Source organism: Antedon mediterranea, chromosome 11, assembly GCF_964355755.1.
Source record: "Antedon mediterranea chromosome 11, ecAntMedi1.1, whole genome shotgun sequence".
NCBI classification, from domain to species: Eukaryota; Metazoa; Echinodermata; class Crinoidea; order Comatulida; family Antedonidae; genus Antedon; species Antedon mediterranea.
In genome coordinates, this window is record NC_092680.1 from 2,082,258 (window position 1) to 2,107,005 (window position 24,748).

At 35.8% G+C, this 24,748-nt stretch overlaps 4 protein-coding genes across 4 annotated transcripts; all 4 read left to right on the forward strand.

Moving 5' to 3' along the window:
* Positions 1 to 15: 15 nt before the first annotated feature.
* LOC140062764 (long-chain fatty acid transport protein 2-like) lies at positions 16 to 5,849 on the forward strand. The gene is made up of 9 exons (XM_072109090.1): positions 16 to 570; positions 1,173 to 1,394; positions 1,516 to 1,674; positions 1,791 to 1,915; positions 2,235 to 2,435; positions 2,826 to 2,916; positions 4,123 to 4,318; positions 4,929 to 5,026; positions 5,354 to 5,849. The coding sequence occupies exons 1-9, from the start codon at positions 90 to 92 to the stop codon at positions 5,662 to 5,664; spliced, it is 1,884 nt and encodes a 627-aa protein (XP_071965191.1). The 5' UTR covers positions 16 to 89; the 3' UTR covers positions 5,665 to 5,849.
* Positions 5,850 to 7,325: 1,476 nt separating this feature from the next.
* On the forward strand, positions 7,326 to 11,663 carry LOC140062709 (long-chain fatty acid transport protein 2-like). Its single transcript, XM_072109019.1, has 8 exons — positions 7,326 to 7,623; positions 8,061 to 8,216; positions 8,489 to 8,613; positions 8,881 to 9,081; positions 9,684 to 9,774; positions 10,149 to 10,344; positions 10,525 to 10,622; positions 10,754 to 11,663. Exons 1-8 carry the CDS (start codon positions 7,356 to 7,358, stop codon positions 11,062 to 11,064), a joined length of 1,446 nt encoding a protein of 481 aa, XP_071965120.1. The 5' UTR covers positions 7,326 to 7,355; the 3' UTR covers positions 11,065 to 11,663.
* A 539-nt stretch (positions 11,664 to 12,202) lies between these two features.
* LOC140062708 (long-chain fatty acid transport protein 2-like) lies at positions 12,203 to 16,423 on the forward strand. Its single transcript, XM_072109018.1, has 9 exons — positions 12,203 to 12,526; positions 12,732 to 12,953; positions 13,131 to 13,289; positions 13,515 to 13,639; positions 13,924 to 14,124; positions 14,313 to 14,403; positions 14,800 to 14,995; positions 15,439 to 15,536; positions 15,667 to 16,423. The coding sequence occupies exons 1-9, from the start codon at positions 12,208 to 12,210 to the stop codon at positions 15,975 to 15,977; spliced, it is 1,722 nt and encodes a 573-aa protein (XP_071965119.1). The 5' UTR covers positions 12,203 to 12,207; the 3' UTR covers positions 15,978 to 16,423.
* A 1,472-nt stretch (positions 16,424 to 17,895) lies between these two features.
* LOC140062343 (long-chain fatty acid transport protein 2-like) lies at positions 17,896 to 24,070 on the forward strand. Its single transcript, XM_072108517.1, has 9 exons — positions 17,896 to 18,530; positions 18,949 to 19,167; positions 19,426 to 19,584; positions 19,987 to 20,111; positions 20,268 to 20,468; positions 20,904 to 20,997; positions 21,159 to 21,357; positions 21,832 to 21,929; positions 22,230 to 24,070. Exons 1-9 carry the CDS (start codon positions 18,044 to 18,046, stop codon positions 22,538 to 22,540), a joined length of 1,893 nt encoding a protein of 630 aa, XP_071964618.1. The 5' UTR covers positions 17,896 to 18,043; the 3' UTR covers positions 22,541 to 24,070.
* The last annotated feature ends 678 nt before the right edge of the window (positions 24,071 to 24,748 follow it).

The following is a 24,748-nucleotide window of genomic DNA, read 5'->3' on the forward strand; positions in this document are numbered from 1 at the left end:
CAAAGGTTACTTTTACAGTAACGGAAGAACAGCTTAAAGGTTGTGAAGGATTCGTAAGTGTGCTTTGAGTTGTTTTATACCGAATAGGTATGGATAAATCACAGGCAAAGGTGATTGGAATTGGCGGTACAGCAGCCTTAGTCCTGTACCTGCAAAGGAAATATGGCAGTGCTTTTCTGAATGACTACCGAACTATACGCTTAATTCGTACATTCAATTCGTTTCACGAGCATTGTGTCAATAATAATTTGATGGTGGTTGATTTATTTCTGCAAAGCGTCGCAAATCATCCATATAAACCCTTTATTTTGTTTCATAACCTTATGTATACGTATGGAGAGGTTGATGTCGAGTCCAACAAAGTTGCGAATTTCGCCAAGAACACCGAGGTCCTTCAACAAACTGATACAGTGGCATTTATGATGAAGAATGAACCGGCATTTTGTTGGTGGTTTATCGGCATGCGCAAGATCGGAGTCACGTGTGCGTTCTTAAATTATAACCTTCGTGGAACGGGACTTTTGCATTGTATTAAGATATCGGGATCAAAAGTACTAGTGTGTGGTGGAGGTATGTATATATGACGGACCTGGATATCTAGGACCGTCATTATTCAACATTCGATTTAGTTTTATTCATCATACAGTAATCAACACATGATATAATATAACCGTAATAAATAGAAGCCCGCAACCTTTAGGTGACGTGTTTAACCGTGTAATATCATTATATTTGGCCTATAGCCTATTCATGAATTATGTTATTCCTTCCTGAGTATGGTCGATAGGCTACATAATGTTAGATTTAAATAATTTGGTTGACAAGAGAGATTGCGAGTAGGTCTATTAAATTTGAATACATTCTAGGTCGGGGGGTTTTTCTGTGGAATCTCCAACGATGTGGAATTCCCGGGGGATTTCCCGGCAATCTCAATCCAACAATGAGTTATCATCGTATCTTAGTTATTGCAACAAGCTTTTTATTTAATTCAATTTCCTGTCTTAAACTCTGTCTACACTATCAAACTCTATGTGATGTGTCCATATATAGACATGATAATGATGTCATAATACTACCATATTTAGGCATATCACTACCATATTTGGGCACATCACACTTTTTTTGTCAAACTAGTTCGATAGTGTGGACAGAGCTTTACTTTAATTTTACAGATGCCGATCTCATTAAGGCCGTGGTTGATATTTTACCTGAATTACACCAGCTTGGCATTCGAGTATGGTTGAGAAGAAGCAACGTAGAAGACCTGCCAGCTGGCATTGAGCTTATTGAAGATAACGTTCAGGATGCGTCAGCATCGGCGATTTCTAAGAGCTGTAGGAATCAATTAACGCTTACTGACCAGTCATATTATATATTTACTTCTGGGACGACAGGTATCGATTATTGATTTATTGATTTATTGATTGTAATTTTAAAAACGTTTATTTATTTCATTTTTTTATTGTCTTTATTAATCGATTAATCAGCAGTCTATATGTTTATTATTTGTTGTAGGTTTGCCAAAGGCTTGTAAGAAAGACAACAGGGGAGCAATAAGAGGTTCGGTTGTCCTCGATTACTTCGATCTTCGGGAAGATGATGTACTCTATTCCCCACTGCCGTTGTACCATAGTGCTGCATTTACTCTCAGCTTCCTAAACGCTATAAGAGTTGGTAAGTTGGAACTATGCGTTTCTTGTGACCTGTAGCGGCTGCCATGGAAATTTATGTATCGTCTTTTTTTTATTTATGGCTTTCCAATTTTTTTTTTCTTTTCTAACAATATTTAGGATGTACTTTTGCGACAAGTCGTAAATTTTCTGCGAGTCATTTTTGGGAAGATGTCCGCAAACACAACGCTACTATCATTCAGTACATTGGAGAAATATGCCGCTATCTGCTGGCTCAACCTAAGGTTTGTTTTGTTTGTTAAGTTTGGTTCTCACTAGCAACGCAACGTAACGCAACCTACGCACCGTAAGAAAATGCCAGTCTAATAATTGTGTTTCAAATCAAACCTGCGATGTTTGCAGCACTGTTGCGTCGTCGGTTCCCACTTGTAATCACACAATACAGCACTTTGCGTCAATACGACTGCGTTGCGTTACATTGCGTTGCTTGTGCGAACCACGCTTTATTAGTTGGTCATTGAGCCCAGTTCATTATTTAGCACCATAATAACGACGGAATTGAATCGTGTAGGAAAAGTAACTTTAGAAACATTATATCTTCAGAAACCAGATGACGGTGTTTATCCGGTCAAAGTTCGTGTGGCTTTTGGAAACGGTCTTCGTCCAGACATTTGGGAAGAGTTCCAAAACAGGTTTAAAATTGAGAAAATCAGTGAATTTTATGGTGCGAGTGAAGGTAGTCACATGTTCTTAAATTTGGATGGTAAAGTCGGTGCTCTCGGTCGAATCTCACCGCTTGTAAAGGTATATATATATAATCGATGTTGGTGGCATTAGGTTTAATGATATAGTAGTAAGCCGCAAACATTTTTAGTTGAAACCTCATTAAGGGGACACCATCGGCACCCAACAAAGTATATCTTATCGTGTTCCCTGAATAGGGGTTAGCCGTATTATCAGCGGCGCGGGAACGATTTTTGAAGTGGGGGGTCAGGGGTGTATCCTTGATTTTTAAATAGGGGATGGAGCCTTAGCCACCAAATGTTTGAGCCAGAAAGGCCCCCCATGTTTCCCACGCCGCTGCGTATTGTTAAAGGATATTTACCCTCATTCGTGTCCCGTGAAATGTCCCCTTAATAAGGGTGTCACAAAGCAGGGGTTTACTATTGACATATATTTACGTTTGGTTTAAAGTTACTAGGTGCTCCTTGCGTGATTAAATATGACGTCGATACTTCTAAGCCAATCAAAGGGAAGGATGGAAAGTGTATTCCAGTTGATCCAGGTTTGTTTAATCATTTAGCAATATTTTTTGACGAATTACTTTTTAACCATGAATAATTCAAAACTGCATACCGAAATAATGTCAATGAGGAAAGTTAGTATTCAGCGCTTTTCTCTAAAGTATGGTTCCCACTAGAACGCAACGTATTTCAAATAACGTTTTGTAAAATAACTCTGCTGTCGATTTCATTTTTTCGGCGTTGTCGATTTCGTCATTAAAAAAACAAAAAAACAATATCCGTGGAGGTTCGAACCCAGTCTAGATCTGGGAGTTACTCCCAGTAGGCCCTACTTACAACAGAGCATACACGTTTACGCCGCAAAGCACATGTCTCGCGTCCTTCATATTACGTAATTCGTCGTTTACGTCATAAATATACATATTCATGACGTATTCCAAATAACGTTTTGTAATATAACTCTGTTGTCGATTTCATTTTTTCGGCGTTGTCGATTTCGTCATTAAAAAAAAACAAAAAAAGGAACAATATATCCGTGAAGGTTCGAACCCAGTCTAGAGCTGAGAGTAGGCCCTACTCACAGCAGAGCATACACGTTTACGCCACATGTCTAAACAGCCGACAATTTATTGGCGCATCTGGATAGTTGAAATGGAGTGGAGGGGCCTAAATCTGTCATCAACTGTATAAATAGCTCAAAGAATATCTTAACCAGTGTCATCCTCACATTGCCGTCCTACACCTTACCATCGTAGCCATCAATTACCATAATACAATATAAGCATAGGCCTCGTAAAGCTATCAAACTTTATGTGACAAAAAATGTGATGTGCCCATATAAGGGTATATTTAGTCTCTTTTTGTTAACAAATTAATATGTGCCAACCATGATTCTTTTAACAGAAATCTGTCGTGTTTTGAATATTAGGTTTCGGTAAATTCTGCGTCCATTTTCGACTTCATTACCGTCATCATATTGAATACTGTACTACATAATAAAGCTTGGTTCCCACTAGCGACACAACGCAACGACGTATTGACGCAAAGTGCTGTAAACATCGCAGTTTTGATTTCACGCAGGCGGGGCAAAACACAGTTATTGGGAGGGCGTTTTCTTACGTCGATATGTTTTATTGGACAAAATAAATACTGTGAGAGCAGCGCATTATTATATATTGCGTAGGTTGCGTTACGTTGCGTCGCTAGTGGGAACCCAGCTTTAAGATTCAACTCATTGTTTGTTACAGGTGAAACGGGATTGCTTGTGTCAGTATCGGATAAAACGCGTCCGTTTCTCGGATATCTTGATAAGAAAGAAACGGAGAGGAAAATTCTTAGAAACGTATTCGTTGACGGAGATACTTACTTCAATACTGGTGATCTTATTAGAATTGATGCTGACGGATATGTCTATTTTATCGATAGAATTGGAGATACATTCAGGTAACCTTTAATTGACCCCATTAAGTTTGAAATGGTAATAGATTTAATCTACTACGGGTGGTTCCCACTAGAGACGCAACACAAGGACGCAACGTAAGTGAGTTGTTGACCAATCACAAGCGATGGATTATGCGAACTTACTGTCGCTTGTCAATGGTCAACACGCTTGCGTTGCGTTTACGTCCTTGCGTTAAGTCCTAGTGGAAACCAAGCTTTATAGCAAGAAGACTCAATTCGATTCTTGGCTGGCGTCTCCACTCTATTTCTTTGTTGTGTTTTTTGTAGTCTAGCAAAGTTTGCAAATTAGTGCAAACTCCCGAGTTTGGTAAGAGAAATTTTACAAAGTTTGCTAGTGTAGATCTAGACTTGACCCAAGTCTGTAGTTATTTCGAAGCTTTTATCTCTCAAACTCCGTCTGGAACTCAGACTAGTGTAGATCGTTGTATAAATTTCAGCAAAATTCCGTCAAGAATTGATCAATTTAAACGCTCCCGAGATACTCTTATACGAATAAAATCTATAATCCAAGGAAAACTGTTTTAAAGGAAAAGGTATTTATTTAAATATGATCTTTGTAATCACTATACTGCGTCGAAATTATTTATTGTAGATGGAAAGGGGAAAACGTTGCAACCACAGAAGTTGCTGGGATTCTAGACGAATTTCCAGGTGTTATGGAAGCTAATGTGTATGGTGTCACGATTCCAGGTAATGAACAATAAGCAATGTAGTACTCTATAAGGCGTGGTTCCCACTTGGATGCAATGCAGCTACGTAACGACTGCAAACATCGCAGGTTTGATTTTACGCAGGTGGGGGAAAACACAATCATTGGAAGGGCATTTTCTTACGTTGCGTAGGTTGCGTTGCGTCGCTATTGGGAACCAAGCTTTTGGAATAAATAAGTAAAAGATAATCAAGCGGCCTACATCAAAATAACAAACGTCTCCGCCTCGTCGCCTTTAACTTATTTCAAACTGAATACGTATGGTTGTAATTTTGATGATACATGATATTCGCATTTTCTATTTTTAGGCCAAGATGGCAGAGCTGGAATGGCTGCTATAACCCTATCATCAGCCTACGAATCATTGGATTTCAAAGCACTTTATACCTACCTCAAGAATAAGCTACCGTCTTACGCACGCCCAAAATTTATTCGAATTACCAATAACATGGATTTAACGGGTACATTTAAACACAAGAAGTCGGACTTTGTTAAACAGGGATTCGATCCAATGATAATTACAGACGCTCTGTACTATGTTAATAATGAGTCAAAAACATACGATGAATTAAACGCGGAGTTGTACGCGTCAGTGGTGAAAATTAGTAGTAAACTGTAACGCTGAATGCGTTTGTAACACCCTCTAACACCACCTTGTAACGCACATTATTTGTATGACACTCGGAAATCAAAGGTGTACCGTATTAGCGTATGCCTGAAGTATACTCAACATTATTAATATGTAATAATATTGTAAAAGGAGTCAAAAATAGATTAAAATTGTGATTTATTAAACTCACTTGGAGTGTGTCATTTTGTATCCACGTTTAATGGTTGTTTTTGTAATCGTTGCGTTCTAGTGGGAACCATACTTTAGAGAAAAGGGCTGAATACTGATTTTCCTCATTGACATTATTTCGGTATGCAGAAAGAAACAGGGTCTTGTTCTCGAATGCATTGGCTGCCAGATAAAAGCGTGGTTCCCACTAGAACGCAACGCAGCGACATATTGACGCAAGGTGATGTATTGCGTAATCACAAGTGGGAACCGACGACGCAACAGTGCTGCAAACATCGCAGGTTTGATTTCACGCAGGAGAGGCGGGGCAAACACAATTATTGGAAGCGCATTTTCTTACGTTGCGTAGAGTACATTACGTTGCGTCGCTAGTGGGAACCAAGCTTTAGAACCAAGCTTTGCCTAAAGTATTACTGTATTAAATTTAAAGTTTCTTTTACCCATGTTCATTTCGACGGCGTGACTATATGCATCAACCGAATTGAGCCTAATAGTTTGTATCAATGTGTTTTTCAAGTGAACGTTGCCTTAGAATAATATATATAAGAATTAAACTAATGTCCCGGATGTTTGTGTCTGTTTTATTGCGTTACGTTTTCACTGTTCAAAGGTCGATTTAACCATGGATATATAGGTCGACAAAACAACTACACGTCAGGCTTCTTTTAAATGGATTCATGTTTTGCATGGCTGTGATACACAAACATGGATAAATCACAGAAAAGGTGGGTTGGAATTGGCGGTACAGCAGCCTTAGTCCTGTACCTACAAAGAAAGTATGGCAGTGCTCTTGTGAATGACTACCGAACTATACGCTTAATTCAGAAAATGTATGCTTTTCAGAAACATTGCGTAGATAATAATTTAATGGTGGTTGATTTATTTCTGCAAAGCGTCGCAAAGCATCCATATAAACCGTGTATTGTATTTCATAATCTTATGTATACATATGGAGAGGTTGATGCCGAGTCCAACAAAGTGGCGAATTTCGCAAAGAACACCGAGGTCCTTCAACAAACTGATACAGTGGCATTTCTGATGAAGAATGAACCGGCATTTTGTTGGTGGTTTATCGGCATGCGCAAGATAGGAGTCACGTGTGCGCTTATAAACTACAACCTTCGTGGAACGGGACTTTTGCATTGCATCAAGGTGTCTGGATCAAAAGTTCTGGTGTGCGGTGGAGGTAGGCCTATGTATATTAATTTGTTTAAGTTAATGGCGGATGGCGGACCTGGATATCCAGGGACCCTGAGTTATATTGAATTGTTAAATTTTGTAACTTTCAATATCAATAATAGGCCACGGCATTTATTGTATATTATCATAACTATTGGTTTTATTGCCACAGTTATCACTAACTTAGGTAATTAGCCAATGAAAGAATAGCAAGAGAAAAAGAGAAAAATGAACAAATGAATTTACGTAAATTATTGTCGAAAAAGCGATCCAGGACGCACACCACCGATAGCGTGCGTCAAAAAGGATGTATTTTAGTATTAAGGCCTAAAATGATTTTTTTGGTATGTATTTATAATTGTTTCCATTTTTTTACAGATGCCGATCTAATTAACGCCGTGGTTGATATTTTACCTGAATTACACCAGCTTGGCATTCGAGTATGGTTAAGAAGAAGCAACGTAGAAGACCTGCCAGTTGGCATTGAGCTTATTGAGGATAACGTTCAGGATGCGTCAGCATCAGCGATTCCTAAGAGCTGTAGGAATCAGATAACGTATGCTGACAATTCACATTACGTATTTACGTCTGGAACCACAGGTATCGAATATTGATTTTATCGATATTATTTAGTATTATATTAGATACGACTTCATCAAGTTTCTTCATTAGAGAAAAAAAACCACACAAACAGATTTTGTTTGCGTTAAGATCTTGTTCTAAATCTAAACCATGATTTTCAGCCATGATGACTCTTTTTCAATACGTTATGTCAAAGACCACAAGTTTAATTATTTATATCTTTTTAATCGGAAGACAAGGATTCGAACCCAGCCGACGTGGTTAACTGGTTTGTTTTATAATGAGATTCACTATTTAGTATTATATTTTGGGAAGTTGGACTTTAACATACATAATGGATGGGTCTGTTATCATCGCTTAAGCTTGATATGAAACAGTTTGTGGATTATTTATTAAACTAAATTCTCCCTGGTGATAAAAAAGGCAGTATTATTATTATTATTATTCTGATTTAGGTTTGCCTAAGGCCTGCAAGAGGAACAACACCAGTGATCTGTTTGCCTCGATGGTACAGGATTACTTTCTTCGGGAAGATGATGTATTCTATTCACCTCTACCGTTGTACCATACTGCTGCGTTTGTTATAAGCTTCCATAACTGTATAAGAGTTGGTAAGTTATACGTTTACAGTCTCTAGATCTCTCTCACCGTTATGTCTGATAACTAGGCCTACTCACTGGCGGATACAGGATTTTAAAACAGGGAAGCATGGGGTAGGGTGTCCCTCTATAAGTCTATCGTATTGTTTGCATTGTAAATGGATGGGTGTGGTCTAGGTGTGGATCGACTTTAGATCGGCGATCTTACTACTTCTTTTTACTAATTTTGCAATCGTGTTATGAGAATATACACACAATCAGAAACATTTTATTTTGTTTGTCAGGATGTACTTTTGCGACAAGCCGTAAATTTTCTGTGACTCATTTCTGGGAAGATGTCCGCAAACACAACGCTACCGTCATTCAGTACATTGGAGAAATATGCCGCTATCTGCTGGCTCAACCAAAGGTTATTACTTTATGAAATAAGAATATTATGGTTTACATCTTTTAAAAAATCCAGAATAAACAAAACTACGAAATACGAAGTGCATAACGAAACAACCATTTGATATTGAAAGGAAACACTTGCAGAAAAATATTTTCGGGTGATTCTGGCAATGTGTGACGTCTAATAATACTAATAATAATGTATGTTTAGTGCCTAATATAGTTTAGTAAAAACTGATTACATTTGTTATACAAATCAGGAAATAATAATATCTTATGTTCTTAGAAACCAGATGACGGTGTTTATCCCGTCAAACTTCGTGTGGCGTGTGGAAATGGTCTTCGTCCAGACATTTGGGAGGAGTTTCAAAACAGGTTTAAAATTCATAGAATCTGCGAGGTTTATGGCGCAACTGAAAGCAATACAATGTTTTTAAATTTCGATGGTAAAGTGGGTACAGTTGGTCGAGTTTCACCGATCGTAAAGGTACGTTCATTAGTGGATAATTGCAATGAATCATAAATCCACCCGATTCTGCACATTTGTCCGTAGATAGGTTATAACCGACTACTGACTGTCATCTAGATACGAGTCTAGGTATTAACCTTAATACCTTGGTATCCCTGTCACCGGGTTCGCGTGGAGACAATGTATGATATGACACATCTTCAGAATCGGTAGACTTTTGCCCCAAGTCTAGTTATTTTTAGGCTTTTCGGTGTTTGTCTGTGAAATACAAGTTTACTAGCTGAAATAGTATACGTATGAAACGTCATATGTGCCAAAACATTTATCTTTATCTAATTAAGTCAAAACTCCGTCTGGAACCCAGACTACAGAATCGGATGCATCCTTGTTTTCCTTTCTAAATTAACTCATGAGTTGAAACCTATTATCTTTCAAATTATAGGATGGAAAGCCAGATTGCCTTTGAATTGAATTAAACAAAACACAACATACACGGAGCCGAAATGATTCAAATCGCGAAAAGTTAATCCAATATTAAACAAGCAGGCCTAAAATTCAATTTTTTTTATTGTAACCCAACCAATTAAACGTCATAATTATAATTTACTTTTGGTTTAAAGTTACTCGGTGCTCCTTGCGTGATTAAATATGACGTCGATACTTCTAAGCCAATCAAAGGGAAGGATGGAAAGTGTATTCCAGTTGATACAGGTGTGTATTCATTCATTTTGTTAAAAGAAAATAATAGCATGTTTGCCTCAAAACAATAAATATATTGGCCTAAAATCTAACAGATTTTTAGTGTGTTGGAGTTAAAAAATACAACCATTTCTACCGATATGGCGATGTGAGCGCTGAATGGCTAAACCCAGGGGTCCCGGAGCTTATGGGGGTGCCCGGAGGAAAAAATAGGCATTAAAATATGTCCCTAAACCAGGGGCCTCAGGCCTCTGCGTTATGCCACTGCATGGTGCCCGTGTTTTCGCCACCCAGAGGACCAACCCATTCTTCAAATGTGATTTGACACTATAATTCAATCCTTTGCAGCAACTCTTAACCATATAATAACTCATTGTTTGTTACAGGTGAAACGGGATTGCTTGTATCAATAGTTGACGAAAAACGTCCGTTTCATGGTTATCTTGATAAGAAAGCAACGGAGAAGAAACTTCTCAGAAACGTATTCGTTGACGGAGATACTTACTTCAATACAGGTGATCTTATTAGAATTGATGCAGACGGATATGTCTATTTTATCGATAGAATTGGAGATACATTCAGGTAAGCTGTACAGTACAATTCATTCGTACAATATCAACATTTCAACAAATTCACACAAATTACCTGCAAACAGTGAATGTTTGCTAATACCGTTTGATCTTTCCCGCCCTCAGTTTCCTTGTCTAATTGTAAATTTCATAATATGAATGTTATTCATTGCAATACAACGTCATCTTCTAGATGGAAAGGGGAGAATGTTGCAACTACAGAAGTTGCTGGGATTCTAGACGAATTTCCAGGTGTTATGGAAGCTAATGTGTATGGTGTGACAATTCCAGGTAGGCTTAAATGTGTTATCTATTTGATCATAATAGTTGGTGAAAAAAGTTGCAATAATAAAGAGTTTTATCAGCATTACACTTATTTGTAGTCTACAATGATTTGAAACATTTCGCATTTTATATTTTAGGCCAAGATGGCAGAGCTGGAATGGCTGCTATAACCCTATCATCAGGCTACGAATCATTGGATTTCAAAGCACTTTATACCTACCTCAAGAATAAGCTACCGTCTTACGCACGCCCGAAATTCATTCGAATTACCAATAACATGGATTTAACGAGTACCTTTAAACACAAGAAGTCGGACTTTGTTAAACAGGGATTCGATCCAATGATAATTACAGACGCTCTGTACTATGTTAATAATGAGTCAAAAACATACGATGAATTAAACGTGGAGTCGTACGCGTCAGTGGTGAAAATTAGTAGTAAACTATAACGCTAAATGCGTTTGTAACACCTTCTAACACCACCTTGTAACGCACATTATGTGTACTGGTATTATAGCGTAAACTGTAACACATAACATAAGAAGATTCAAAGAACATTCACATTGCATGCACAGATAAGTTTAGCACACGAATTTCAATTTATTAAATGCGAATTCAACATTTTTCACAATCGTTTTTTTAGAAAATTAAAGCTTGGTTCCCACTAGGATGCAACGCACAGACTGGATATCATTCATCGCATCGTGATTGGTCATAATCTTGCGTTGCACTACGTCATTGCGTTGCCTCCTAGTAGGACCAAGCTAAGCATCTATATACAAACACTGATATGCCTATAAGTATCATAAACTTTTTATGGACAAACATATGACATAACAATCTTTTTCTCAAAATAATGCTGCCAGAGAATGTATGCTATTTTACTATAACATAATTATAATAATAATCTATAATTACAATACGATTAAAAATAAAATATTCGTCTAATTAAAGTTTTCAGTGCGTAAATAATAATTGGATGGTGGTTGATTTATTTCTGCAAAGCTCAAAGGGTCCCCCAAATAAATTGCATTTCATTTGTCAGGAATTTGTATGATTTGTTTTTTATTTTTCAAATGCACCTTGAGCACTCTTGAGTGGTATGTGCGCTATAAAAATCCTGTTATTATTATTCTTATTAACTTATGTACGAAAAAATCGCATCCGTGAGTCCGGTTATGCGTCATGCTAACAAGCCAGAATTGTTGTAAATAAAGTAAAAATAAATGTAGCTGAGTGTCGTTGTACTAACGATTATTGACCGACATCATACATCATTATGTAAGCAATGCACCCGGATGTGATTTTATCTGTTTTGTTACTTGACCTTTCATTGTTCAAGGGTCGAGTTAACAGTACATAATCCATAGCTCTACACAGAACAACTCGCAACTGCTTCAAAAGTTGGTGTTGAGTTTTGATAGTGAAACATGGATACATCACAGAAAAAGTTGATTGGAATTGGCGGTACAGCAGCCTTAGTCTTGTACCTACAAAGGAAGTATGGCAGTGCTCTTGTGAATGACTACCGAACTATACGCCTAGCCCATAAATTTTATACGTTTCAGAAGCATTGCGTAAATAATAATTTGATGGTGGTTGATTTATTTCTACAAAGCGTCGCAAAGCATCCATATAAACCGTGTATCCTTTTTCATAACGTTATGTATACATACGGAGAAGTTGATATCGAGTCCAACAAAGTTGCCAATTTCGCAAAGAACACCGAGTTTCTTCAACAAACTGACACAGTGGCATTTATGATGAAGAATGAACCGGCATTTTGTTGGTGGTTTATCGGCATGCGCAAGATAGGAATCACGTGTGCGTTTATAAACTATAACCTTCGTGGAACGGGACTTTTGCATTGTATCAAGATATCTGGATCAAAAGTTCTGGTGTGCGGTGGTGGTAGGCAAATTTTTACTTTTTAAAAGAAAGAAAGAATCAACTTCAACTTAAAAAACGATGGGACGGTGGACTGACAGACCACCGAAAATGACTGACTGAGTATTGTTTATTTGTCCCTTCTACATGTTTCGATATAAACCAAATTAATTGTGTAAAAAATAACAAAAGTTGGTCCAAAACATATATATATATATAATATTTACAGATCTGGATATCATTAACGCCGTGGTTGATATTTTACCTGAATTACACCAGCTTGGCATTCGAGTATGGTTAAGAAGAAGCAACGTAGAAGACCTGCCAGCTGGCATTGAGCTTATTGAGGATAACGTTCAGGATGCGTCAGCATCAGCGATTTCAAAGAGCTGTAGGAATCAAATCACGTTTACTGACCAGTCATATTATGTATTTACTTCTGGAACCACAGGTATCGATTATTGATTTTATCGATTTATTGGTTTACTTTAAACTCTACGAATAGATTCGGACATGTATTGACAAATTATCTATTATTGATAAATGTTTGCATTAGATAATAATAGAATGATTGTTGGAGTACACAATGTAGAGTATAAATAACAGTGTTTCACACATTATATTTTAGGTTTGCCTAAGGCTTGCAAGAGGACCAACGCAAGTGACGTAAGTGCGTCGATGGCCTTAGCGTTCTTCGGTCTTCGGGAAGATGACGTAGTGTATTCACCTTTACCGTTGTACCATGGTGCTACATTTACTCTATGCTTCCTAAACTGTATACGAGCTGGTAAGAGTTAATAAATTTGAATACACCTAAGTCTAGTTATCAAACACATTTTCATTGGGCTTTATTACAACGTGGCCAAATGACGTAGGCCTATCTTTAAAGAAGGTTTGTACATTTTTAATTTCAATAAAAGAAAATATATTATACCAATAATTATTAAGGAGGGGAGAGGTGACAGGCAAGGGAATGAATGTTAATTTATTCATTTTTGTTGGTCACTGATAGGATGTACTTTTGCGTCAAGGCGTACATTTTCTGCGAGTCATTTTTGGGAAGATGTCCGCAAACACAACGCTACTGTCATTCAGTACATTGGAGAAACATGTCGTTATCTGCTGGCTCAACCAAAGGTTAGGTTTATGTCTTCATACATAGAATACATGAAGACATATACGTAGAACCATTCACAACAGTCCAAAATCGGAATTATTCACAGGTCAGATAAAACAATTATGTTGCGCTCGTCTGCCTCAGGCCTAAAACATGAGGTTTATTATCGGGTGGTCGAAATTTCACTTACAGTATTGTATTTGTTTCAACAATCTCTGGAGAGATTGAACTTAATAATATTGAACTTAAGGAGAAGTCTGGAACAATGAAAATAATTACCAAATGAATTTTGTTATTTTCTTAGAAATCTGATGACGGTGTTTATCCGGTAAAAGTTCGTGTGGCTTTTGGAAATGGTCTTCGTCCAGACGTTTGGAAAGAGTTCCAAAACCGGTTTAAAATTGAGAAAATCTGCGAATTTTATGGTGCGAGTGAAGGCACTGCATTTTTGCACAATGTTAATGGTAAAGTTGGGGCTATTGGTCGCATCACACCTGTTGTGAAGGTAGGCCTACAGTGACAGAAGCGGATGTATAATCTTTAATTGTTTTATCCTACTATAATCGAATTTCGATCTAGTTCACACCCAATTAATTCATATCTAAATGTTCTTCATAGAATACCGTATATTATTGAATATTCATTTATCCATATTCGTTTTAAATCCAAAATATAATTATTTTTGTTTTAAAGTTTCTAGGTGCTCCCCGCGTGATTAAATATGACGTCGATACTTCTGAGCCAATCAAAGGGAAGGATGGAAAGTGTATTCCAGTTCATCCAGGTTTGTTCAATCAGCTATTTTTACAAACTAATATCACAATATGTTCCTACAATTTAATGAAAAATACTAATACATAATTTGGTAGGATGTACGTACAACACAATATTATGAGATAGGTCTCTGGTGGTCAGAGTTTTATTCTCTGATATATTTCGAATTTAAAAGAGACAATGAATTTTTAAATGGTATTTTACGATATGTGATGTGAATGACAGTTATTGATATAAAAAAAAACAAATCTGATCAATCTTCACCCTCGATATGGTTGGGGAAAGTGTGGGAGTGAATTTACAAATTATAGATATGATCCTGTGGACGCCATGTTGATTTTAGATAGCCTAATTCACCTTTGCTATACTAAAAACTGTCAATGAACCCGTTTTTTGTTTGTTACAGGTGAAACGGGGTTGCTTGTGTCAATAGCAGACGAAAAACGTCCGTTTCATGGGTATCTTGATAAGAAAGCGACAGAGAAAAAAATTATGAAAAACGTATTCGTTGACGGAGATACTTACTTCAATACTGGTGATCTTATTAAAATTGATGCTGACGGATATGTCTTTTTTATGGATAGAATTGGAGATACATTCAGGTAGACTTTCAGATCATATATACCATAAATTTAAATTTGCAGAAAAGCTAAATTACCGTACCATGTAATATAAATATATTAATTACACAAAATTAACGAAATGTAATTAAATATAATGAACATAATAATAATACCTGCAGAGGGGAAGGAAATAAGTAGACGTTTGTTCATACATTTTGTGGCTTCGACAACCCACTTCTTCCAATGTGCTTTTCTTTTGTCTTGTACCGTTGGCCTACTTGACAAAATTAGTCCAAAATAAAATTATACACTTTCGTCTAACAAAAAATTGTTATAGCATTGACTTGTATTTAAATAATTTTAAAAATGTTGGTTTTTTTAAATTTTAATTTTTTCATACACATTCGATTAATATCAGTGGGTATAGGTTTCTTTTCGCAAAAGTGTAAATTACAAAATATGAATGTTATTCATTGAAATAGATGGAAAGGGGAGAATGTTGCAACCACAGAAGTTGCTGGGATTCTAGACGAATTTCCAGGTGTTATGGAAGCTAATGTGTATGGTGTGACAATTCCAGGTAGGCCTAATGTGTTCTATTTGATCGTCATAGTTGGTGAAAAAAGTTGCAATAATGAAGAGTTTTTTAACATCATAACACTTATTTGTAGTCTACAATGATTTGAAACATTTCGCATTTTATATTTTAGGCCAAGATGGCAGAGCTGGAATGGCTGCTATAACCCTATCATCAGGCTACAAATCATTGGATTTCAAAGCACTTTATATCTACCTCAAGAATAAGCTACCGTCTTACGCACGCCCGAAATTCATTCGAATTACCAAAAACATGGATTTAACGGGTACATTTAAACACAAGAAGTCGGACTTTGTTAAACAGGGATTTGATCCAATGATAATTACAGACGCTCTGTACTATGTTAATAATGAGTCAAAAACATACGATGAATTAAACGCGGAGTCGTACGCGTCAGTGGTGAAAATTAGTAGTAAACTGTAACGCTAAATGCGTTTGTAACACCTTCTAACACCACCTTGCAACGCACATTATTTGTATGATGACACTCGGAAATCAAAGGTGTACCGTATTAGCGTATGCCTGAAGTACTCAACATTATTAATATATAATAAAATTAGTATTGTAAAAGGAGTCGAAAATAGATTAAAATTGTGATTTATTAAACTCACTTGAAGTGTGTCATGTATCCTGTATATTCCATAATGGTTGTTTTTCTATAACAGTCTATAAACGAATATTATAAACTAGTAATATAATAATACTGTGCAGTATAAAAGTAATATAGTAATTCTATGACAAACGCTCTATACCTACAGACCATCCATACACTGTCGACTCGACTTGTTCTGAAATAAACTGTTGAGTTTCTCGAAGTTTCGATCAATATGTAGTCTGGGCTCCAGACGGAGTTTTGTCTTAATATTAGTAAAAATATAAATATTTTTGCACATATGGCGTTTCATACGTGTATTACTTGAGTTTGGATACTCCTGTATTTTCAGATAAAAATCGAAATAAAAACTAATTGAAAAAAAGACAATGAATACAGACAGTCTAATCAATATGCCTTGATCTTCCTCAGCAGTGTGAGAATGCACAACGTCCAGGAAACTTGGAATATAGCTAAAAACAGTATGTTATTAATAAAAGTTTATGGTAGCTTGCTTATAATGGCCACACCGTCCAAGAATAAACATAGTTAGCTCAGTCGCCTGAGCGTCGTGTTGACAACACGTATGTCGTGGGGGATTCCTACGCTGGTCGGTGGAATAGAGTTAAAGGTATGCAACCACTGTGTTTGGGGTTCACAATTATACAATTTTAAAGCTCAGGTACAGTCATGAATTTTAAATATAATATCTTTAATTGTTAATTGTACATAAATCAAATATTTGTAATAGAAATCAAGACGAAAAAAACAATATATTCTTTAGATTATTATAAAATATATGAAAAAGTAGGTGGGCGTATTAAGCGTTGTAAATGAATTTAATCGAATATATAGATTCTTGTTATTTTATTGGAAATTATTTGTAGGCCTACCATTGCACTCATTATAAACATTTTGTACTCCTATAATATACACATTATAGATTACTAAGTGTTATAAATATTCTTTTGTATATTTTTACTGTAATTGTAATTATAAAACAAACGGAAGTAGTGCGTGTGACGCGCAACCGGATATGCGTGTGCGTGCTATGCGTATAGGAAACGCGTGTGAAAGTGCAGTTTGTTTTAAGCTACCCTGGATGATGCATCATGCGGCGCGCGACATCGGCACAATCCTTGGGCGGATTGCTATAAAACAGTCTTAACTAATGGTCTTAACTCCCCGATTAAAGCCGGCTTTATCTGATAGACGGTCTTACTAAAGCCACCCCTGTTAGACCATTGCTATAAAACAGTCTTAGATAAGACCGCGTAAAGTAACAAATTGAGGGCGTACTTTGCGCGTAGAATACCAAATAAGGTAATGTTCGTCACGCTTGTTCAATTCACAATCATAACAGTACGTACATTTCTACGCAAGAAAATCTATTCTAGGGCTATATAAGAATAAAATCACCGTTATTATTTGATTTAACACTTAAAACTCGTTCTATTGGTTGTCTTTGACGATAAATAATACGTAAAAGCAACAAAAAGAGAGGTTTAAGACTGTTTTAAGACTCCTTCGAGTAGGCTTTAATTTTAAAGACCGTTTACAGGTTAGACCGTGGTATAGCAATGGTCTATAATGTAAGACTACTTGCTACGTCACGAATTATAGCCGGCTAAGCGCTAAGACCGGCTATAGACCGCTTATAGCAATCCGCCCCAGAGACGGGTGGCGTGTGACGTGTACGTGTGTAGTGCAGAGATTAGACACGCCCACAAAGTTTAAAGGTCAAACATATGTCTGCTTCGTAAAGTAAAGAGTTTGTTGGGTGTGTTTTCAGTACTCTGTTGGCCTAGAAACTTTATTATATTACATACGATATTGTAATTTGTTTCAAGTACATTCATTCCTACTTCTCACAGACAATTTATTATTCACTTTACGTATGGCAAACTTCAAAAGAACTGGTTTGTATGCAGGCCTCGGTGGAGCTGCAGCCGCTGGGTTCTACCTTCACCGAAAGTATCGCGATGCGATGGCCAACGACATGAAGTTAATACGCTTCGGCTACCGTGCCTACAAATTTCGATCAGGCATGGAGAGCGAAAGAAAGACAGTCGTCGATATTTTCTTGCACCATGTTGCAAATGATCCTAATAAACACATGATTTTATTTGAAGACTCTGTATATACGTATGCAGAGGCAGAGAAGGAATCGAATAAAATTGGCAATTATTTACGCAGTACAAAGGTGCTTCAACAAAAGGATACTGTAGCTCTAATAATGCCTAATGAACCGGCTTTTATCTTTAGTTTCTTTGGTTTGGCAAAGATTGGTATCAATTGTGCCTTGATTAATTATAATCTTCGCGGAAGGGCTCTGTTACATTGCATTAAAATTAGTGGAGCAAAATCAATCCTTTGCAGTGGTGGTAAGTATTGTATAATTAATATTAATATAAAAGATATGAACTGAACTTCTACATAATTGATCTATATTTGTATACATCACTTGTTAATTGTTACCGTCTGGGTAATAAAATAATATTTATACAAATAAAGGCATTTTCAAACAAATAATACATCTAAATATTATAATATTAAATCTAAATACCTAGTATTTAGAATGCATATTAAATTAACAAAAAGAATTGTGGTACTGTGGAAGACCGCATTTTGTTGTGAACGAGCCTCCGTTTTAAAATAAAGATATTATTATTATTATTATTGACTGGATGTACACTACAGCACTTTCTGTAGTTTTTAGCTTTTATAGGAACATCTAAGTACTGTACCACTATATTATGTAAATATAAAAATCTTAATCATATTATATTATCTTGTTGTCAGCTGGCGAACTTGTTGAAGCGTTAGTAGAAATTTTACCAGAGCTTCAACAGATCGGAATTGTTGTGTGGGTGCTGAGAAGTGGAGAAGAAATGCCAGCAGGGATAACTGGAATAGCAGATCACATCCAAAGAGCATCTGATGCCCCCATACCATACGAGTGTCGAAACACAATTACACATGAAGATAATGCTATCTACATCTACACATCTGGAACTACAGGTTCGATTGTAATTGCACTCATTTTAATATGTCTAATTTACATCTTAAGCTTTGTCTACACTATCAAACTTTATGTGAGTGACAAACAAATCTGATGTGCCCATATATATATGTGTGGACACAATGATGTCAGATCACTACCATATTTGGGCATATCACTACCATATTTGGGCACATCAAATCTTATATTGTCTTCTATTTATGAAAAAAAAAGATTTTAAATGATAATCTATTCCATTTTATTTTTGATTTGTTAAGGTCTGCCAAAAGCCTGTAAAGTGAGTCATGGAAGACAACTGTCAACTGCCTTTGTTCTTGATGTTTATGGTATGAGCTCGGATGATATCGTGTATGCCCCTTTGCCACTCTACCACAGTTCAGGATTTGTCCTCGGATTCTTGAATATAATGAGAGTTGGTTAGTACAGTGCTCACTATTTTATATGTTTTCAACCTCAATTAGCTTTATATAAAGTAAATATAGTTTAGATATAAAATATAAGCATAAACACCTTCATAATAATGTCACTTATTACTATTAGGAAAAAGTACACATATCTTCATGTCATTGTTCTTTCTGTTCATTAAACAATTATAATCTTTCGGGTGTCTTTACGTTCAATGGTCCAGATCTTAGATTATTGCTTAATTCGATCCTATCTTGATGTAACCCTGCTTACTGAATAGTCTTTTCCCTAACTCATGTGTATTTAAAGATATAAAGAGTATAGTGATGGGATATGCAGTCGGCTAGTGACTTATATGTTTTAGGAGTATAGTCCAGATAAGAATTACATTGCATATTCGTTTTACTCCACAGGCGGTACGCTTGCCCTCAGTCGTAAGTTTTCAAACTCGCATTTTTGGGACGATGTAAGACGATATCGCTGTACTGTTATTCAATATATTGGAGAGACATGCCGCTATTTGTTAGCCCAACCACGAGTAAGTCAGGTTTTTTGGGATTTTTTTTAGAGTAGTGAATAACTTTATTAAAACTGCACAATGGCCTATTTAAAGTCTGATTTTATTAATCTTCATTTTTCATGTTTTTGGTTGACAACATCTTTAACTTATTTATTTTTTTGGTTATAATCACAGAGGCACGATGATGGAAAGTATGCCCATAAACTGCGTCTAGCGATAGGCAACGGCCTGAGACCAGATATTTGGGAAGAGTTCCAAAGCCGATTCAACATCAAACAAATTGGAGAAATATGGGGTGCAACTGAGGGCAATACGATGTTTTTTAATATTGATGGTAAAGTTGGTGCTGTAGGAAGATACACACCATTACTTAAGGTAAATTACATAATTAATTAAATATAATAGTAATAATAAGGTGACACCCTTAGGAGCCCGACAAAGTGTAAAGCTCTGTCTACACTATCAAACTTGATGTGACAAATGCTTGTGATGTGCCCATATATGGACATGATGATGTAATAATAGTAAAATATTTAAGCATATCACTACCATATTTGAGGAAATCACTACCATATTTGGGCACATCACACTTGTTTTGTCAAAGTAGTTTTATAGTGTAGACAGAGCGTTACCCTAATAGTTGTTGGTCATAGTGTTAAAGAATATTATATACTCTTTTTCATTTTTACAGGAAAGCGTCCTCTTAATGGTATCAATATATTCTACTTCTACTATATATAGTAAAGTTAACAATACAAGTATTGAGAAATAAATAGTTACAGAAATTAATAACTTATTTATTATTTGTAGTTTCTTAGTAGAGGAATTCACATACTCAAATATGACGTAGATGGGGCTGAACCAATCAGAGACAAGAACGGAAGATGTATCCCTGTACTTCCAGGTATTATATGCAGTGTAGTATTATGACCATTGTTAAATCCCTGCTGTGTGTTTGTGTTTATGCCATTTAGATCACAATATATGTTAAACAAAGCCTTGTCACCATATCATATCAGGGGCCTCTGTGTTATGCTACTACTGAATAGTAATCTTCTCTTAAAGGTGAGATGGGTCTGATGGTGATTAAAATCAATCCACCACTAAATGCATATGAGGGTTATGTTGGTAAGGCAGCAACCCTGAAGAAGATACTGCACAGTGTATTTAAAGAGGGGGATATGTACTTCAACTCTGGTGACTTGATTAAAATAGACAAAGAAGGTTATGTGTACTTCATGGACAGGTTAGGAGATACATTCAGGTACGATTAACTCGCATTTGTTTATTTTGAATTGAAATATTGTTTTTATACTTGGAGACCTCTTCAATCAAAGACTGGTCTCCCAGAGGGCCCAACTATGATCAGTTGCTGTGTGTATCCTAGTAAACCGGGGTTACCCCCTACTAATACACCGGGGTAACCCCCTACTAATACACCGGGGTAACCCCCTACTAATACACCGGGGTAACCCCCTACTCATCTTGAAAGATGTACTAGGTTCTTTAAAGTGCACATAAGCTAAATGTGTACACTGGACCTACGGTTTATAGTCCTTATCCGAGAAGACTTGTTCTACCATCAGAACCATGAAGCAAGTGAGCCTCATAAAATTTATTAGAAATTCTACAAGAATTGACTGCCTTTTACACACACAACTGTTTTTTCATGACTCACAATATAAATTTTCTTCATCCAAAATTATATAACCATATGTTTTAATCATGTTTCATTTAGATGGAAAGGAGAGAATGTTGCTACGACAGAAGTAGCAGAAACCCTTAATGATTTTCCAGGCATTTTGGAGGCAAATGTGTATGGAGTGAAAGTACCAGGTAATGTGTTTAATTTGATTTTATATTGGATGATATTTTATTCATCAAGATTATAAATCTCTTTTTTTTTTAATGTCTCAACCGTGAATATCAGTTAAGCCGCTGATCTGGATTGGAAGGGTTGCCCTCTTTAAAGATGGTTTAGGACAGTGCACAGTACAAGGCTTACCAAACATCAATATTTTGTCGGTAAACAACTTAACATCCCTCCCAATGGACGAGGCAATTGAAATAAATTTTGACTCTCAAAGCCTGACTGTAAGAAATGTTATGTTATTTTCGTTTTTTTTTATATTACAGGACGTGATGGACGAGCTGGAATGGCTGCCCTCACCCTACAAGACAATGTCGATGAGTTAGACTTCAAAAAGCTATACGCATTCGTTACCACCAAACTACCATCCTATGCCTGTCCAAAGTTTCTACGAATTATGACCACCATGCATATTACTGGCACATTTAAACATCAAAAGGGTAGCCTGGTCAAGGATGGATTTGACCCCAGCTTAGTGCTTGACCCTTTGTACATGATTGACCCATCGTCAAAGACCTATGTCGCACTCAATTCAAGAAACTACACTTCCCAATTACAGCTATCAAGTAAACTGTAAACTATTGAATTGTTAAAGGTAAATATTTTTTCCGAGAAAAAAAGACAAAAATACAGATTTTTTTCAAATTTTAAACTGAAATAAAATGTGTATTTTTCTTAAATTTAGCAAAGAATTTTAGAAGAAAGAATATAATAAATAAATGAATTAAATTTATATCAAATTGATTTTTAATTTTGATCTTTTTTAGAGCATTGTCTGTTGGCTTCAAAATGTAAATATTTTAATAGGCTCAATCAATTGCTATTGTATATTGTGTGTTGTATATTATGTAGACACTAGATTTGTTGTATAAATTCTTCAACCCTCACCCTTATATTAGAGTATCAGGAAATTCAAAACTTGGAATCATTGAGATATTCATCTGACATGAGACAACCTAAAGCTCTGTCTACACTATCAAACTGTATGTGACAAACAAATGTGATGTGCCCATATATGGACATGATGATGTTATATCACTACCATATTTGGGCATATCACTTCCATATTTGGGCACATCACACTTTTTTTTTAATAAGGATAACTCTGAGGCTTCATACTTAATTAAGTAAAGTAAGATCTTCTTTTAAACATATTGTATTCATACAGGGAATGTGTCTTTTGTGACAATTAAATACATTTTAAAACGACAATTTCATAGGAATCAGAAACCTATGTTATGTCCTACCTCATAATTAATTATAATAATAAAAAATAATAATGATAAATTACTTTGTATCCGGCACACCACTTTTCATGAGAGTCAAAGAAGTGCAAAAGTAAAGTAAAGAACCATTTTTTAGGACACCCTTATTTAGGGTACCCCTATAAAACGGAACGGCCGACGGCACCGTCTTGAATGTTATAAACAATAGAAAATTATATAAAGAATTGAACGCGCCGTTTTCGGACAAGTGTAAATGTACAGTATCTTTATTAATGACTAACGAGGACAATTTTGCAGATGAGAACCAAAGGTCGTTTCTGGCGCTACGACGAATAAATAAATAATAAATAAAGAATAAAGAAAGGGCAGTGACATTGGCTCAAGGTGTCCCCTTAATAGAGGTTCTAATGTATTCTTATTGTGCCATTTTAACAGTACTATAGTAAATAGTTATTTTATAAATATTCATTTCATTTAACCACAATTAAATACTAGGTGATGGTCCTAGGTTGTCTTTATGGTTGAAGAAATAATCGTTGTTTTTGTCTCCATGTGACGTAGTCTCTTGTCTCAACAAAAATCGAAACGTCATATCATTTTCTAAATTTAGCACTAGCTTGATTTTTGCATGGATGAAATATATTTCCTCCGTGATTTGTGTTATTTTAATTTTATATAATAACGTTCTACGCAACAATCTAATTTTTAATATTCAATTATTATTCAGTGTTGTTTGCTTGTATTATATTATATGACTTCGTTTGGCTCGACGAGAGAACGAATGAAATGAGCAGATTTATAGCAGAAAGTGTGAAATAATTGCATTATGCAATTTTGAGATATATTAATTAAAAATTGCATTTTTTTGTATAAACATTGACACAACATTGTTCAAATAATCCAGAATAAATGTACAATCGTTAAATATAGAGTATTGTCGATTTTATAACAGTTGTCATAGGCGGAAAATATATATTTGTAGCCGCCTACTATTGTTCATACACGATTTAACCGATAACAAAATGTGTTACATTCCTCCTTCAGTCGGCAATGGAGTAAAAATTACAGATGCGCATCTATGAAAATGAGGTATGTAGGTATAAAAACGAAATATATAATAAATAATAACACTAATATTAATATATATAGGCCTATATAATGAATTATGTGAGTGTTAAAACCATTTAACAAATTTCATGTTCGCCTTGTTGTGGTCATGACAATAACGTTTATCTTATAATTTGGAAAAGTGTCCCTTTCTTCTATTAATAGGGGGTGTCACCTGAGTAGGGATTGGTATAAAATGACGCATTGTGGGTAAAATAACAAAATAGATTGAACAACAGAAAGTCATCCTCTGTGATCAATTTGTGCGATAGTAACATGTGACATTATTTCATTTATTTAGTTGAATACCTAAATAAGCCTACACAACAATATATTCAACAAAATAGGTTAGGCCTGTATTATGGGATTTTTTTAAATCTCCCACGGTTAAATAGGTGTTAAAAAGTTTAAATTAAAGACCAGTTGAACAATTTGTCGTTCTCAACCATGGT

Excerpts from the sequence above, each read along its gene's own strand:
- LOC140062764 (XM_072109090.1), top strand. The coding sequence starts at position 90 with ATGGATAAATCACAGGCAAAGGTGATTGGAATTGGCGGTACAGCAGCC. Across the intron at positions 1,395-1,515 it reads ATTTACTTCTGGGACGACAG|GTTTGCCAAAGGCTTGTAAG; the intron begins GTATCGATTATT and ends TATTTGTTGTAG. Across the intron at positions 1,916-2,234 it reads ATCTGCTGGCTCAACCTAAG|AAACCAGATGACGGTGTTTA; the intron begins GTTTGTTTTGTT and ends TTATATCTTCAG.
- LOC140062709 (XM_072109019.1), top strand. The coding sequence starts at position 7,356 with ATGATTTTTTTGGTATGTATTTATAATTGTTTCCATTTTTTTACAGAT. Across the intron at positions 7,624-8,060 it reads ATTTACGTCTGGAACCACAG|GTTTGCCTAAGGCCTGCAAG; the intron begins GTATCGAATATT and ends ATTCTGATTTAG. Across the intron at positions 8,614-8,880 it reads ATCTGCTGGCTCAACCAAAG|AAACCAGATGACGGTGTTTA; the intron begins GTTATTACTTTA and ends TTATGTTCTTAG.
- LOC140062708 (XM_072109018.1), top strand. The coding sequence starts at position 12,208 with ATGGTGGTTGATTTATTTCTACAAAGCGTCGCAAAGCATCCATATAAA. Across the intron at positions 14,125-14,312 it reads GCATCACACCTGTTGTGAAG|TTTCTAGGTGCTCCCCGCGT; the intron begins GTAGGCCTACAG and ends TTTGTTTTAAAG. Across the intron at positions 15,537-15,666 it reads GTATGGTGTGACAATTCCAG|GCCAAGATGGCAGAGCTGGA; the intron begins GTAGGCCTAATG and ends TTTATATTTTAG.
- LOC140062343 (XM_072108517.1), top strand. The coding sequence starts at position 18,044 with ATGGCAAACTTCAAAAGAACTGGTTTGTATGCAGGCCTCGGTGGAGCT. Across the intron at positions 20,469-20,903 it reads GATACACACCATTACTTAAG|TTTCTTAGTAGAGGAATTCA; the intron begins GTAAATTACATA and ends TATTATTTGTAG. Across the intron at positions 21,358-21,831 it reads AGGTTAGGAGATACATTCAG|ATGGAAAGGAGAGAATGTTG; the intron begins GTACGATTAACT and ends TGTTTCATTTAG.